The following is an 18,213-nucleotide window of genomic DNA, read 5'->3' as shown; positions in this document are numbered from 1 at the left end:
GATTAAGACTACTTCTTATATGTTTGTTAAAATTAGGGGGTAAACCATCAAAGTTTCATATAATACCACATGCTATGACAGTGGGAAAAGAAGTACTGGGCTTTACTATAAAATATCTTTATAAAAGCAGTAGCAAGAGCTGTTGACAAATCACTGTACTGAAATTTAGGAAATGTAACACTAACTTAGCTTGCAGTTTTCTGAAATTGTAAATTTTGATAATACGGTGAGTTTTATTCTGGTGATTAAGTTGATAATATGGTGAGTTGTATTCTGGTGCACTTAACTTTATTATAATTTACAACATATTTATTGAGATTATAATGAGAAATATTCCATTATATACACTTCAGGTTTAAATCTTAGTTATGCTCATAAATATACCCTGGCTGTGTATAAAATTCTTGAACCACAAATGTTCTTTTTCTTTAGACTGAGATATATTTTCTTCTTGAATTTAGTATTGGTGAAAAGTATACAATCAGGGGTGCCTGGGTGGATCAGTGACTTAAGCCACTGCCTGCGGCTGAGGTCATGATCTCAGGGTTCTGGGATCCAGCCCCGCACTGAGCTCTCTGCTCAGCAGGTAGCCTGATTCCCCCTCTCTCTCTCTACCTGACTCTCTGCCTACTTGTGATTTCTTTCTTTGTCAAATAAATAAATAAAATCTTAAAAAAAAGTATACAATCAATTAGATTATTATATGTCTTTTGTCTAACTGGATGCAGGATTTTTTCTTATAGCTCTGAAAAAGACAGTAAAAGACAGTAAAAGACAGGGAGACAGGTCAGGAAGTTAGTTTTTTTAATTGATTTTGCTTTGTACACGGATAGAGTTTTGATCTGTAGACCAGGATATTTTGACTTCAATAGTGGCTTCTGTTTAGCATGCTCTGGTTTTCTCTTTGGACATGCTCATTATCCATAAAATGAATGTTTCTTTTCTTCATTGCTCTTAGAATTATCATAGCTTTCTCCTTTATTTCTGAATCAATATAAAGCTTTTTAAACACTACTTTGTTCACCAATGAATTAAACATCTAGTGAAACTTTTTGTCCTTTATTACCACCACTGAAGATTTTACATCTTGATACTGCATTTTAACATTTCTCCCCTCCCCTAGTTTCCTTTCTCTTCTTTTTCTGTGTCCATTTCTTCTGATCTTTTATGTTAGTTTGGAGTCCCTGCTTACTTTAAATATTTTCTAAAAATTTCTTTGCTTTTTTATAATACACATTTTCTTTTTCTCTTTCTTTTTTTTAAAAGATTTTATTTATTTATGTCAGTGTGAGGGAGACAGAGACACAGCCTAAGCAGGGGAGAGGGACTGAAGGAGAGGGACAGAGACAAGCAGACTTTCCATTGAGTAGGGAGCCTGATTCAGGGCTTGATCCCAGGACCCTGAGATTATGACCCGAGCCTCAGGCAGACACTTAACCAATTGAGCCACCCAGGCACCTCATAATACGCATTTCTTAAGACAGTGTATTTTCCTTTGCATATTTTAAGCCATGCTCTCGTTTAGGACACTTGTGGTCTATTATTTGCATTCCTATGCAAGATTTTGTCAATTTAAAAATTCTTTTTTTTTTTTTTTTTTTTTTTTTTTTGGGCAGAGCCAGCTGAGACTTTATTTGGGACAAGACACTCAAATTGGCTTTTAGTTGGAGGCATGGACAAGAAGGGGTTCCCAGGGCAGCAGAACCGCCCCCACAGGCAGGCTGAGGACTGGGGCTGAGTGAGTCTTAGGTGAGTCTCCTGTTCCCAATGCTTCCCTGCACAGCTCCTTCCCCCAAAGGCTCTATGACAGCCATGAGAGCAGGGAGGCTGGGTGGGACCACAGTGGTTGTTCACTTGGACAGGACATCAGACGACTCAGACACCAGCTTCCCGTCACGGGTCTCAATCTTCTTCACCACCACAGCCTTGGAGGAGCTGCCACGGCTGAAGGACCCGGAGGGGCCAAAGCTGGACTGAAAGGAGCTCAGGCCATAGTTGAGGCTAGGGCTTGGGAGGGCCCCATAGGTCGAGCTCAGGCCACCTGAAAAGCCGCTGGTGGTCTTAGTATGGATACTCATGTTCTGCATCCCAGACTCCAGCCGGCTCTCCTCGCCCTCCAGCAGCTTGCGGTAGGTGGCAATCTCAATGTCCAGGGCCAACTTGACGTTCATGAGCTCCTGGTACTCGCGCAGCTGCCGGGCCATGTCCTGCTTGGCTCTCTGCAGGGCGGCCTCCAGCTCAGCCACCTTGCCATTGGCATCCTTAATGGCCAGCTCCCCGCGCTGCTCAGCATCGGCAATGGCAGCCTCCAGGGCAGCCCTCTGGTTTTTGAGGGCCTCGATCTCAGCCTGGAGTCGGCTGATGCTCCGATTCATCTCAGAAATCTCCGTCTTCGTGCGACGGAGGTCATCCCCATGCTTCCCAGCCAATGTCTGCAGCTCCTCGTACTTGATCTGGTACATGGTCTCAGCCTCAGCCCGGCTACGGTTGGCGATGTCCTCATACTGGGCCTTGACCTCGGAGATGATGCCATCCAGGTCCAGGGAGCGGCTGTTGTCCATGGATAGGACCACAGACGTGTCCGAGATCTGGGACTGCAGCTCACGGATCTCCTCTTCATACAGCTGCCTTAAGAAGTTGATCTCGTCGGTCAGCCCTTCCAGGCGGGACTCGAGTTCTACCTTGTTCATATAAGCTTCGTCCACATCCTTCTTGATGAGGACAAATTCATTCTCCATGTCTGCACGCTCTTTGATCTCCTCCTCATATTTATTCTTGAAGTCCTCCACCAGCCCCTGCATGTTGCCAAGCTCCACCTCCAGCTTCAGCTTCTCCTGGCCCAGGGTGTCCAGCTGCCGCCGGAGGTTGCTGATGTAGCTCTCGAACATGTTGTCTATGTTGCTCCGCGCGGTCTTCTGCTGCTGTAGGAGGCTCCACTTGGTCTCCAGAACTTTGTTCTGCTGCTCCAGGTGCCTCACCTTGTCGATGAAGGAGGCAAATTTGTTGTTGAGGGTCTTGATCTGCTCCTTCTCCTGGGTGCGCACAGCTTGGATGTTGGGATCCACTTCCAGCTTAAGGGGGCTCAGCAGGCTCTGGTTCACTGAGACGGCCGTGATGCCCCCCATACCCCCGGCCCAGCCGCCGTAGCCCCCGACCACACTCATGCTGCTGTTCAGGCCCCCCCGGAAGCTGCCGCCCACCCGGGAGAAGGCGGACGAGCTGATGCGGGAGCCAGGCCCGCTGGTGTAGGAGCGGCTGCTGAAGGCCCGGGGGCCGGAGGTGGACACCTTGTAGGACTTCTGGGTCACCCTGACGGACATGGTGGAGGCCGGAGTGGAGGCTGGAGTAGAGGCGAGTAGGCTGAACCTGACAGAGGTTCTACAAGGGGCCGAGAAGCTGCTTCTAGGTAGCTCAATTTAAAAATTCTTAAAGAAGAGATAAAGGCTTATTATTTATCCAGTGTTTGGAAATAAGGTGCATAGAGTATTCTAGACACCACCATTATCCACTTAAATTTAGCAGAATCCACCCCCTACCACCTGTGTCTTTGAAACTTGTGTCAGTATAAACACATATTTCTGAGCCAAATCACCAATGTAGACCAGTGTCCTCTATTGTCAGGATCTAAATCGTATCAGAAAATTAGACAAAGAATGTTTTTCTTTTCCATAAAATGCATATTATACACCATTTTAAAACAAAATATTAGTGTTTTATGGAATTTATTTATTTTTTGTTGTTGGATCAGTTATTCAGCCTTTCCAAATCACAATTTTCTTTTCTCTAAAATGGAGATAATAATCCTTATCCTGTAGACTGGCTGAGTGAATTAAATGAGTTCATATTTGTAAAGCATGAATTGCAGAGTCTGGAACAGAATATGCATTCAAAAATCATAAATTTTTATTATGCATATTATTTTATAATATTTAGTCATGTAACTTACTTAGATCTCAATGCAAACTCTCTCTTGAACTTTATAAAGAGACCTACATTACATTTGGTTAGATATAACTATAATAAACATTCTTGCTGCATCCATTTAACATGAGAAACAGCTACTGATGGTAAAAATAGAAAATACAAGTGATGTTTCTGCAATAGGCCCAGGGAACATAAGAGCAAGTCAAAATACACAAGGTGTTTCAGAATAATTTAATAAATTTTATATAAATTTATATTTTATATAAATTTAATATATTTTAATAAATTTGTTCAAGATAATGATTTTCTGCATAAACGAAGGACAAGAGAAAATATGCCTATATCCATATTCACTGAAAAAGTCTACTGCATAGGAGATCAGGCCTGATGTTATGTATTTCACATTTGGAATGATATATAATAGTATTTTAAAGTCCTATTAGTTGTTAGGTTGTAAGTCATATCTGCATTTTGTCTGTAGCAAATGAAATGGGGTTTTAATGGTACATTGAATTGTATTGTAAATCTTCCAGTGGGATACAATTAATTCACAATATTGGTTGATTTAACAGTATGATAGAATATGTTTATGTATCACTCCAATGTTATGGTATAAATCTGCACATAAATTCAAGCTTCAGTGACTTTCCTTGAGACTTAACAGGCTGCTTAGCCAGAAAAGATTCTTACAGAATGCACAATGAAAGTTAATGCCCTAGTTTCTTAGGACTATGAAAGGAGTACCCTGCTAATCTAGTTTCACTCCATTCTGTGACAGAATCTTGGGGAAGTAAGGCTTATGATCTATCTTAGCTTCGATTTCACTTGTGATTCCATCTCATCTGATACACATAAAAAAAAAATTGTAGTCTATTCTCCATTCAAAGAAATAACATAGTCAAACCCAAAATATGTTAAATAAATAAAAGAACTCTTTTGATGATATCTAGGCAGATTATTTCAGAACCTCCTCCAGTTTGTCTTACCTTGAAAATCCTGATAGAGCTATTCAGATTAGTTTGAATATAAATTCATGGGTTTCTTCACTAAAAAATAGGCTAGAGAAAATTGCATACTGTTATTTTCTACTTACATTTCTATTTCTCTGGAGTAATTTCAGCTTGAATTTACCAATATTTATTATGGAAAATATACCTTACTCTATAATAATACATGTGTTCATGCTTCCTTTTTTTTGTTAAAAAATTAGAAAAAGAGTATATATGCATCTCTTACACATGGAGATATTTTAGCCTTATCCTTTATTTCTTTAAGCAGTTCTTAAAGTTTTCAAATTCTACTTTTGATGATTCAATTTCCCCTATGAGCAATTTATACTAGTGGAACTCATTTAGTAATTCTCACACTTTTTTTAATCCATTAAAATGATGGATGGGCATTCACTTTTCACTTTCAAATTTTCTTTATTCACTTTAGCATTTAAAACAAAAAAATACGTTTTAGTTAACAACTGATGAATTAACTGCAATTCAGAACTTAAGAGTATGTGTCAAGATTGTAACCTATCAACTGCAAAGGGCAACAATTGTGTTGTAAACTGTGTACAAACACAAATAGCAGGTTGTCAATTTCACTTTTTTCTTTTGCCTTAAATAGTAATATTGTCTATCTGGAAGACAGGGAGTTATAATACCTGCCTTCATAAAATTTGGAGTTCTTATTCTCTATTTTTTGGGTTGAGAATGTAGTATGCCACTCAAATTTCTTTGGCATAGCTCTAGGACATGCTCTTAATTCTTTCAAAAAGGTAATTAAAGTCCAACATAAGTAGAATCTCCTAATAACAGTAATTCCTAAGACTGATAGAATGACAATATTTAGCTGAGGGTTATATTATCCCTTTAGCTGCAGGCTCAGTATCAGAAAAAGGATGGAAGAGGGATCTTGGAAACAAGAGAAGAGAGGGCAGTGATTCTGAGGTAACCAGCAGTGATGATACCACTAATTAAAGAAGAGTAACAACCATAAGTACCAAAGAGAAGCATGAAAAAAAAATTGCAGCAAACGAAAGAATACAAATTTGTATTCCAAGAAAAAACAACAACAACTAGGTAGGAGCTAAAGGTAAAAAACGGAGAGTGTTACTCACATTCTTGATTGTCTTCAAATTATGAGCATCTCTAAGGAAATAGGACTATACCTATATGAATCTATGAATCTCTCTTTAATACATGGATATAATTATATACATACAAATGTCATTGAAATTTTTTTGTTTCTGAGAAAATTTTTTGTACTAGTTATGCAACATTCAAAAATTCATGATTCAACTTCTGCTTCCAACAAGATGAAGTAGAGATATTTTTCTTATTCTACTAAGTACAACTACAAACCCTGGACAATATAAACCCTGGATACTAATATATATTAATAATAATATGTAATATAATAGTATAATGTATATTAGTGTCCACTAATGTGTATATAGTATATATTTGGCTTCAGTGTGTGTGTGTATGTGTGTGTGTGTGTGTGTGTGTGTATACACATATACATATATGTGGAGAGAGACTCTAAAAGAATGTATAAGATAAAATGACTCTGAAAGATGTAGAAAAAGAAATCACACTGGCTAGGGACTATAAAATTCAAACAAATGATGGTGAATTTACTGAATTTTCCTTTAGTCTCATATTCTCCAGATTTGGAGGGACAAAAACCTGGAAAATCCAACAGACACAGACAAAAAAATAGCTCCAAGAAAGACCTACTCATTTAATAAAACGACAAGAGAAAGAGCAGCCTAGCAAGACAGAAAACTTTTCAAAGTAGCTGCTCAACTGTAGCCAAATATCAGAAAAATAGGGGTACCTGGGTGGCTCAGTGGGTTAAAGCCTCTGCCTTCAGCTCAGGTCATGATCTCAGGGTCCTGGGATCGAGGCCTGCATCAGGCTCTCTGCTCAACAAGGAGCCTGCTTCCCCCCAACCTCTCTCTCTATCTGCCTCTCTGCCTACTTGTAATATCTCTCTGTCAAATAAATAAATAAAATCTTTAAAAAGGAAAAAAAAAACCCAAATATCAGAAAAATATATGGTCTGACCTTTACCCATAACAGCAGAGACTGAAAAGGAAGCCTAGACTTCCACCTTCACCTTGTTGTAGCAAAGAACTCTAAACCCCATTCTCTGGTCTAGAAAGGGCCAGTAGGGAGCTATGACTCATATATTCGCTGGTAAATAAACCTCTCCTTCCCATGGTTGGTAAAGACCAGGTGGTGAATCTGCTATAGTAACATGACAACCCACACTCCCCTTACTGGGCAACTTCAGAGTAGTCCAAGAGAATCAGGGCTTTCACTACTGCCCCGCAATAATAAGGTTACTTCCTTTCTGTAGCGCTAGTGGAGATAATTTGTGGAGCATTGAGGCCTTCCAGTCTTTCCCAGTCAGGGTGGTATCCAGCTAGTCTAGTCTAGTCTAGTCTAGTCTAGTCTTCTATCTGAAAGTAATTAGGCATACCTCTCCTACTTGTATGTTAACTGAGGATGAGTGCAGAACTTAGACTTCTACCAGATCTAGCAATAACAGGTGATGTCTGTCCTTCACTTGATAGACTGGAAAGAAGGCAGGCTAACTCAATAAGCTTAAAAAAGATAAAGACTCTTATAATACATACAATGTCCAGGTTTTAATAGAAAATCTCATCATAGCAAAAACCAGGAAAACCTCGAAATGAATGAAAAAGAACAACCAAAAGACTCTGACACTGAGATAACAGAGATGTTTAAATTACCAGGAAAAAATTTGAGCCAAGTCATATTAAAGTTGTTAAATGAGAAATTATAAACATGCTTGCAGCAAATGGAAACAAAGACTCAGCAAAGGAAAAAAAAAAAAAGAACCGTAAGGAAGGATCAAATGGAAAATTTATAAGTAATAATATGAAAATAGAAATACAAACTCAATGGATAAGGTCAAAAACAGAATGAAAGGAACAGAGGAAAGAACCAGTTATCCTGAAGATAGAAAAATAGAAATAGAAATAGAATTACCCATTATAAACAATACAGAGAAAGTAGATTTGAAACAAAATTAACAGAGTATGTTAATTTTGGAACACGTAGAACTATAAGTAAAAATCTAACATTTGTGTTATCAAAGGCCAGGAAGGAGAGGAGAGAGGTCCTAGGACTGAAAATTACTTGAATAAATAATGGCTGAAATCATCCCAAATTTAACAAGAGACATAAACCATCTAACAATAAGCCTAACACATTAAACTCAATGAAATTCATAGTAAGACATGGATCACAGCCTATTTGGAAAACATGGAAAACTAAAAACACAGAATATATCTTGAAAGCTGTAAGAGAGAAAATACTTATAAGGGATAAAACAATGAAAATACTAGTAAATTTTTTATGAGGAATCACGTGCCAGAAAGATGTGGCACATTTTTCAAGCATTGCATGCAAAGCAAAACAAAACAAAACAAAAACATGTCAAACTAGAATTCTATGTTCAGAAACAAACAGAAATTAGGACATTCTCAAATAAAAGAAGACTAAGGGAATTTGTCACCAGTAGACCTACTCCAAATGAATGGTTACAGAAAATTCTTTAAACAGAGAGGAAACAATAAAGGAAGAATCTTGAACCCCATGAAGAAAGAAAGAACAAATAAGAACAAAATATGGATAAGTACAATAAAATTTTCTTCTTCTCTTGAATTTTCTAAGTTATATTTAATGGTTGTAACAAAAATTTTTAACATTGTTTGATATGGGTGTATAATATGTTTGAAAAGTATATAAAATTTTTAAGAAAATTATAAATGAAGAAGGATAAACAGATATATACTAAAGGGATATACTGTTTTTACATTTCATTCAAACTGATGAAATGTTGACATCATTTTATATGTGTTTATATAATATAATAGTTAGAAGAAATAAAAAAAGATACAGTCAAAAGTACTATAGATAGATAAAAATGGAATTCTAAGGAAAATTCAAGTAAATCATAGGAAAGCAAGAAAAATGGAGAAATTAAAAGCAGAGATAACAAATGGCAAATAAAATATAAATTATGAGATTAAGTCCTACTATAGCCATATTTACATTAAATGTAAATAGTCTAAATATACTAATTAAATGCAGAGATTGACAGCATGGATTAAAAGCATGACCCGAACATGCACTAATTAAAGAGAATTTCTTCAAATATAACAGCACCAGCAAGTTAAAAGTAAAAGGATGGGGGGAGATTTTTCTAACTAAACCTTAATCAAAAGAAAGCAGAAATAGTTATATTAATAGCAAAGAAGCTAGTCTTCAGAGCAAATAAAATTAACAGAGACAGATAGATTCTACATGTTATAATAAAAATGGATCACCACCAAGACACTGTAATCTTATACGTATATAAACCAAGAACAAGGCGATGAAGCAAAACCCAATAGAACTGAAAGAATGAGTCAGATCTGTAAGGATAGCAAGAGACTTCAACATTCCTCTCTCAAAAATCAATAGAAGTATGTAGGAAATCAAAAAATATATATATTTGGGGCACCTGGGTGGCTCAGTGGGCTGAAGCCTTCAGCTCAGGTCATGATCCCGGAGTTCTGGGATCGAGTTCTGCATCAGGCTTCCAGCTCCATGGGGAATCTGCTTCTCTCTCTGACCCTTTCCCCTCTCATACTCTCACTCATTCTCCTCTTAAATAAATTAAATCTTTAAAAAAAGTATATATGTGAACTTATCCAAACAACCAATAAATAGAGACAAATAGACATTTATAAAACACCTACTCAAGGATATAGAAAAATACACAATTTTTGAGATCCCATGAAACATATACCAAATAAATCATGTCTCAGGCCATTAAGAATTTAAAAAAACTCAACAAATTTAAAAGGATTGAAACCATACAGAATGTGTTCTCTGTTCATAAGCAGCTAAAACTAGATATCAGTAACACAAAAGTAACAGGAAAATCTACACTTGGAAACTAAACTATACACTTCTAAATAATCCATCAGTGAAAGAGAATGTCTTAGAACACAAAATACATCAAACTGAATGAAAGATGAAAATAAAACATATCAAAATTCATGGGATGTAACTAAAACAGTCCTGAGAAATTTAGAGCACTAAATTTTCTAAGGAAATTATTAGGAAATAGGAGAAGTCTCAAGACAATAATATAAGCTTTCATTTCAAGAAATTATAAAAAGAAAAAATAAATTCAAGACAAGAAGAAGAAAAAGAATGAAGAGAAAAAAATCAATAAAAATGAGAAGAGAAAAATAGAGAAAATGAATGTAACAAAAAACTTTCTTTGAAAAGATCAATGAAACTGATAAACCTCTAGAATCAAGAATAAAAGGCAGAACTACAGACCCTAAAAACCCCAGAAAGAATAAAGAAATATCTTAATTCTACATGTATAGATCTAACAGCATAAATAAAATAGACCAATTACTTAAAAAGCACAAACTATCACAACTTACCCAAATTAAAATAGAACATTTGAACATAGCTCTATAAATATTAAGGAAACTGAATTCTTAATTTAAAACTTTCCAGAAAAAGAAATGTCTAGGGCCAGAAGATTTCATTAGATAATTTAATCAAACATTTAAAGAAGGCATAACACTGTCCTAAGTAAGCTCAAAATGCTATAACAAATAACCTAGGTTGTGTCACATCAAAAATAAACATTTATTTCTCACAGTTCTGGAGGCTGAAAGTCTTTACTAATGAGTGCACTAATCCCTTCATGGGGCTTCCACCTTCATGCTCCAATTACTTACCAAAGGTGCCATCTCCAAATACCACCACACTGGGAATTATGGTTACAACATATGAATTTCAAGGGGGTATAATCATGTAGTCCATAACATTCTGCCTGTGACACCCCAAAATTTATGTCCTTCTCACATGAAAAATACATTCACTCCATCACAATAGCCCCCAAAGTCTTAATTCATTCCATCATCAACTCTAAGATCTTAAGACCAAATTATTCTCTAAATATTAACTAAATCAGATATGGATGAGACTTAAAGTATAATTTATCCTGAAGCAAAATTCCTTTCCAGCTGTGAACCCATGAAACTAGACAAGTTACATCTTCCTAAAATATAATTGGCATTCCTATTCCAAAAGGGACTAATAGGAAAGAAGTTAGATGTGGCAGGTAGCAAGCAAATCCAAAACCTAGCAAGGAAAACTCCCTGAGGTCTTAAGCCTTAAGAATACTCTAGTCTCTTTGTCTAGATGCTCTGCCTTCTGGATGCATAGAGGATGTGATTCACCAAAGATCTGCCAGATGGGAGGTTCCATCTCCAGAATGGTGTCTGGTGGATGTCTTACCCGTAATGTTCAGTAGAGCCCTCGTGGGAATGTAAATAATACACGTACTCTGGAAAAGAGTTTGAGAATTTCTTAATAAACTGAACAATTACCACATGACTTAACAATTATATTCCTAGACATTTATCCCAAATAAATGATGACTTAAGTTTACACAGAAGTCTGTACACAAATATCCATAGCAGTTTTATTCATAATAGCCCAAATTGAAAACAAATCAGATAACCTTCAGCAGGTGAGAGTTTTAACAAACAACTACACATCCATATGGAATACTATTTAGCAAAACAAAATAAAAAACCAAAAAACAAAACCATTATTGATACACAATAACATGGATAAATCTCAGGATAATTATTCTGAGTGAGAAAACTAGTCCAAGAAGACTATATACTGTATGATTCCACTCATATAAAGTTCTTAAAATGACAAAATTATCATGAAAGACCAATGAGTGATTTCCAGTTGGTTAAGGATAGAGAAGAGGTATAGGAGGGAAATGGTTGTGGCTATAAACAGGCAACAGGAACATGGCTATGGAATTCTCTATTTTGACTGCATCAGTATCAATGTCAATTTCTTGGTTGTGATAATGCACTATAGTTTTGAAAGACATTATTAATGGAAAAAAGTAGGCATAATGTAAAAAATATTTCTGTCTTATCTCTTATAATGGCAGGTGGATCTGCAATTATTCCAAAATAAAAAATTAAATTAAAAGGAGTTTACTCAGTCACCAGTTACAAGCCATAAATATGTTTCATGCATAATTTATTATTAATGTTTAAAATATTTTTGACATTTAAAAATTTTAAGATAGTTTAGAAAACTTTATATCTTTTCATAAATTAGAAGCTTTTTAAGTAAGCCTGTGAAAATATTCCTCCTCCTTCCCACCCACCAAAAAAATGTGATGATAGATTGAGAATGGACTGCAGATAATAAGCCAATTTCACATTCTTTTATTTGATACATAAAATATAAAATGTATTACAAACCATCTTAAGCAAATTTGGTCTTTACAACTCTTACATTATTTTTGGTAGATAACGACAAGTCTCCAAAGATGTTTAGGAAAATTATTAGCTTCTTTCTCAAAATCTCATTACCAGATATAATAAATGCTAGTGTCAGAGAAACTCAAGTAAGAATATTGTTTTAATGATGACAAATATAATAAATAAATTATATAATATAGTATTAATTAAGATGATTATTTTAAACAATTACAAATCCTGTAATCTCTGCAGTGATGATGTTATAGCATTCCACTGTTAATAATTATGGCTTCAAAAGGAATTGAGTGCCTTCACAGTGATGAGCATTGAGTAATGTATGGAATTATTTGGTCATTCTTTTGTACACCTGAAACTAATAAAACACTGTATGTTAATTATACTTTAAAAAATGCACTCAAATTGAGATTTAATAAAAATAATTAAAAAGCCAGTTATGTTTTGATAATCAATCTATCTCAACTAATATCAAACAAAAATAAAGAAGAAGAGTAGAGCCTAGTGGGGGAAAGATGGACATAAATTATGGCTTAAGGTGGCAAAGGCTATTACAGGTGTATGAATAATAAAGTAGCTAAGATAACGGAGCAGCTATTTGTATCCAGCACAGCCATGAAAACTTTTTGGAAGACTGCAATAAGGAATAGGATTTATAGGATAATAAGAAGTTTAGTTTTGGACATGTATTGTTTGAAAATGCTCATTAGTCATTTAAGTGGAGATATTTATTCATTTAACAGGAAGGTTATTTTATTTTTTTGTGCTCCCCTTTTTGTTTCAAGTTTTTTTTTTTTCAAATTCCAGTTAATACTTATTTATTTATTTATTCAGCTTATGTTAGTCACCATACAGTACATCATTAATTTCTGATGTAGTGTTCCCAGATTCACTGTATATAACACCAAACGTTCCATGCAATCCATGCTCTCTAAAATACCCTTCACTGAGCTAACCCACTTCCCCTGCCCATCCCCTCTAAAACCCTCAGTTTTTTTCATAGTGTTCATAGTCTCTCATGGTCATCTCCCCATCTGACTTCTCCCCCTTTACTTTTCCCTTCCTTTTTCTAATCTCCTCCATGGGATTCCTTATGTCCCACAAATAAGTGAAACCATATGATAATTGGCTTTATCTGCTTTACTTATTTCACTTAATCTCCTCCAGTCCCATCTATGTTGATGCAAAACTGCATATTCATCCTTTCTGATGGCTGAGTAATATTCCATTGTGCATATGGACCACATCTTCTTTATTCATTCATCTGTTGAAGGGCATCTCAGCTCTTTCCACAGTTTGGCTATTGTGGACATTGCTGCTATGAACATTGGGGTGCATATGGCCCTTCTTTTCATTGCATCTGTATCTTTGGGGCTGATACCCAGTAGTACAATTGCTGGGTCATAGGGTAGCTCTATTTTTGATTTTTCTAAAGTGGCTGCACCAACTTGCATTCCCACCAAGAGTGTAACAACTTCTCCAAAATTTGTTGTTTCTTTCCTTGTCAATTTTTGCCATCCTAATTGTTGTAAGGTGGTATCTCAATGTGGTTTTAATTTGAATTTCCTTGATGGCTAATGACATGAACATTTTTTTCATGTGTCTGTTAGCCATTTGTATGTCTTCTTTGGAGAAGCGTTTGTTCATGTCTTCTGCCCATTTTTTTACTTGATTATGTGTTTTTAGGTGTTGAATTTGAGAAGTTCTTTATAGATCTTGGATACCAGCTCTTTGTAGTGTCTCTTGCAAATATCTTCTCCCACTCCATGGGTTATCTCTTTGTTTTGTTGACTGTTTCCTTTGCTGTGCAGAAGCTTCTTACCTTGAAGAAATCTCATAAGTACATTTTTGCTTTTGTTTCCTTTGCTGTTGTAGATGTGTCTAGAAAGAAGTTGCTGTGGCCAATGTCAACAAGGTTAGTGCCTATGTTCTCCTCTAAGATTTTGATGGATTCCTGTCTCACATTGAGGTCTTTCATCCATTTAGATTTTATCTTTGTGTATGGTGTAAGTGAATGGTTGAGTTTCATTCTTCTGTGTATAGCTGTTCAATTTTCCCAGAACCATTTACTGAAGAAACCGTCTTTTTTTCATTGGATATTTTTTCCTGCTTTGTTGAAGATTATTTGACCATAGAGTTGAGGATCCCTATCTTGGTTCTCTATTCTCTTCCATTGGTCTATGTGTCTGTTTTTTTTTTTTTTTTTTTTTTTTTTTTTTTTTTTTTTGTGCCAGTACCTTGCTGTCTTGGGGATCACAGCTTTGTAATGTAACTTGAAATCAGGCAGTGTGATACCCCCAGCTTTTTTTTTTTCTTTTTCAACATTTCCTTGGTGATTCTTGGTCTTTTCTCTTTCCATACAAATTTTAGGATTGTTTATTCCAGCACTTTGAAAAATTCTGTTGGTATTTTTATAGGGATAGCATTAAAAGTATAGTGAGTTAGTAAATATACAGTGTGATATTAGTTTCAGGTGTAGATTTTAGTGATCCATCACTAATGTACAATACCTAGTGCTCATCACAAGTGCCTTCCTTAATATCTATCCTTAGTTTAACCCATTCCCCCACTCAGGTCTTCTCCGTCAACCCTGTTGAACATGTTGAACCATTTTCATTTGTTTTGCATCTTAAGTTTAAATGGAAATATTTAGAAGACAGTGGCATATTAATGAGTTTAACATTCACGGATGTTTTAGATGTAGAATAGATTAAAAATCATTTGTATGACTTTAAAGCCTTAAAACCAGATTGGATTGATTACCATTGGAGTAGGTGTGTTCCAAGAAGACCAATGTTCAGATACTGTAGTTCTTCAACATTCAACAGTCAAAAAGATGAGGCAATAACTAAGGAAAATGTGAAGAAACAGCTAGCAATGAGGGAGTAAAACTGAGATAATGTTGTCATAAGTATTAGGCAAAAAAGAAGTATTTGTGATAATTTATCCACCTCTGTTTTCTAATCTAAGTATTTGTTTGTGTCAACTAATGCAAATATTGCCCAGGCTACCCAAAGCAATCTTTGTCTGGTTAATCTGGAGGTTAGGATAAAGTTCTAGTTATTCTAAGTATTTTCAAAGATTAGTAAATAAAGCAACATAGATCCAAAATCTCTTATTTGCCTTTCCAAAATCTCAAAATTCTGAAAGCGAAGTGAGATTTATAATTCATTTGGTAATAAAAGTTGAACTCTCCTTTATCTTTTGGCAACAAAACCTAATTTGAACTGACATAAGATATTTTCTTATCTTCATTTCTTACTTAGTGTGAATAGTCATACATTTTACTGCCAAAAATTTTTCCTGGATTTGATCCTGGCATTGCTGCCCTGGACCCTTCAGCATGTGCAATATAATTTATAGTGTGTAGACCTTATTATCTCTTCCAAACTAGAAATATCTAAATTCTGAATGACATCTAATTTCAGAAGTATTAGAGAAGCTAACTGTGGTCCTACTATAAAAATATTCTAGCTCTGCATGCATTTCATATAAAGTGTCCATTTTAACCTGAAAATAAATTAAGATTGTAATACCTTGGTACATAAACTAATTCCACTCCCCACTCCTCCACCTGGATGTACTTTACTTTTTTTATGAAGAGTCATTTTCTAACTGTAAACATAGATGTAGAGAAGTTATTTATCTTTTTAAAAAATATTTTATTTGAGGCACCTGTGTGGCTCAGTGGGTTAAAGCCTCTGCCTTCCGCTCAGGTCATGATCTCAGGGTCTTGGGATCAAGCCCCGCATCTGGCTCTCTGCTCAGCATGGAGCCTGCTTCCCTTTCTCTCTGCTAGCCTCTCTGCCTATTTGTGATATCTGTCTGTCAAATGAATAAATGAAAAAAAAATCTCTAAAAAAATAAAAAATAAAACAATATTTTATTTATTTATTTGACAGAGAGATAGAAAGCAGAAGTAGGCAGAGCAGCAGGTGGAGGAAGAAGGAGAAGCAGGCTGTCCACTGAGCAGGGAGCCTGATGTGGGACTCAATCTCAGGACCCCCAGGATCCCAGGATCCCCCTCAGGGATCATGACCTGAGCCAAAGCAGCCACTTAACCAACTGAGCCACCCAGGCACCTAGAAATTATTAATCTTATTCTTTCCTGTTAGGTTCTTTTAAAAATTGAAGTATAATTAATATCTAATATTCTATTAGTTTCATGTGTAAAATACAGTAGTTTGACATTTATATATTGTGATTGATCACCACAGCATATCTAGTTGCCACCTGTTACCATACATGTTCCTACAGTATTTTTGGTTATGTTCCCTGTGCTGTACATTACATCTCCATCACTTATTTTATAACTGGAATACCCTTTGATCCCCTTCACCTACTTTGTACCCCTACTCTGGTCCCCTCTGGTAACCACCACTCTGTTCTCTGTATCTATAAGTCTGGGACAGGAAAGTTGATTTATTTGTGTTTCTATCTTGTTTTTAATAGATCACACTTATAAGTACAGTAACACGGTATTTGATTTTTTCTCTGTCTAACTTAACACAATACTCTTCTCAAATTCCATCCATTTTGTTGCAAATGGCAAGATTTCATTATTTTTTAATGGATGAGTTATATATATATATATATATATATTTTACACTTATACATATATATATAAAGTGTATATATATTGTATTATATACTTATATAATACAATATATGTATTGCATTTATATGTGTGTGTATATACATGATTTCTTTATCCATACATCTATTGATGGACATTTAGGCTTTTTCCATATCTTTGGTATTCTAAACAATGCTGCAATAACCATGACGGTGTATATATCTTTTTGGGTGAGGGTTTTTGTTTTCTTTAGATAAATATCCAGAAGTTGAGTTGCTGGATCATATGGTAGTTTCATTTTTAACTTTCGGATGAACTTCCATATTGTTTTCCCTACCAGTTTTTCCTGTTTATATTTCCATCAGCAGTGCATCCTTGCCAACACACATTGTTTCTTATCTTTTTGAAAGCAGCCATTCTGTCAGACATGAGGTAATAGATTATTATGGTTTTCATTTGCATTCCCCCCGATGATTAGTGATATTGAGCATCTTTTCATGTGATGGTTGGCCAACTATATGTCTTCTTTGGAAAAATGGCAGATCCTCTACCACTTTTTACTTGGATTGTTTGTTCTTTTGGTATTGAGTTAAATGAGTTCTATATATATTTTGGATATTAACTTTTCATTGGATATATTATTTACTAATATCTTTTCCCATTCAGTAAGTGCCTTTTCATTTTGTTGATGGTTTCCTTCATTATGCAGAAGCTTTTGAGTTTGATGTAGTCCTATTTCATTTATTTTTGTTGCCCTTGCCTTTGGAGTCAGATACCTAAATAAATAAATAACAAAAACCCAAAAAAACCCACCAAAAACAAAAATCATTTCTAAGACTGATGTCAAGAAGGTTACTACCTATGCTTTCTTCTAGGAGTTTTATTGTTTCAGGACTAACATCCAAGTATTCAATCCATTTTCAGTTAATTTTGATATATGATATAAGATGGCAGTCTAGTTTTATTCTTTTGCATATAGCTGTCCAGTTTTCTCAACATATTTCTTAAAGAGACCATCCTTTCTCCACCCTATCTTCCTACCTCCTGTGTCATAAATTAACTGACCATATATGCATGGGTTTATATTTGGGTTCAGATGTAGAGAAATGCTCCACTTACAAGAATCTTCCCTGATATTTCTGGTTCCTAGAAGATTATTTGGAAATAATTTGAACCTTACCCATAATCGGTGTAAATTCATGTCTAATCAGCTGTATGGATCACTTTTTCAATAGATATTCCAGGCATTCCATGCTAACAATGAGTCTTGGAACACTACATCAAAAACTAATAATGTACTATATGATCATTAATAAAACATAAAAAATTTTTTTAAATGACAGATATTTTACATCTACTTTGT

The 18,213-nt window shown here is 35.4% G+C and overlaps 1 protein-coding gene across 1 annotated transcript; it reads right to left on the bottom strand.

Annotated features, from left to right (window-relative positions):
- Positions 1 to 1,579: 1,579 nt before the first annotated feature.
- LOC309863757 (keratin, type II cytoskeletal 8) lies at positions 1,580 to 3,412 on the bottom strand. Its single transcript, XM_082728956.1, has one exon. It carries the CDS (start codon positions 3,318 to 3,320, stop codon positions 1,851 to 1,853), a length of 1,470 nt encoding a protein of 489 aa, XP_082585082.1. The 5' UTR covers positions 3,321 to 3,412; the 3' UTR covers positions 1,580 to 1,850.
- Between the last annotated feature and the right edge of the window lie 14,801 nt (positions 3,413 to 18,213).

This window comes from Mustela nivalis (assembly GCF_964662115.1).
Source record: "Mustela nivalis genome assembly, chromosome: 4".
NCBI lineage: Eukaryota > Metazoa > Chordata > Mammalia > Carnivora > Mustelidae > Mustela > Mustela nivalis.
This window is presented reverse-complemented; position numbering and strand designations above follow the sequence as displayed.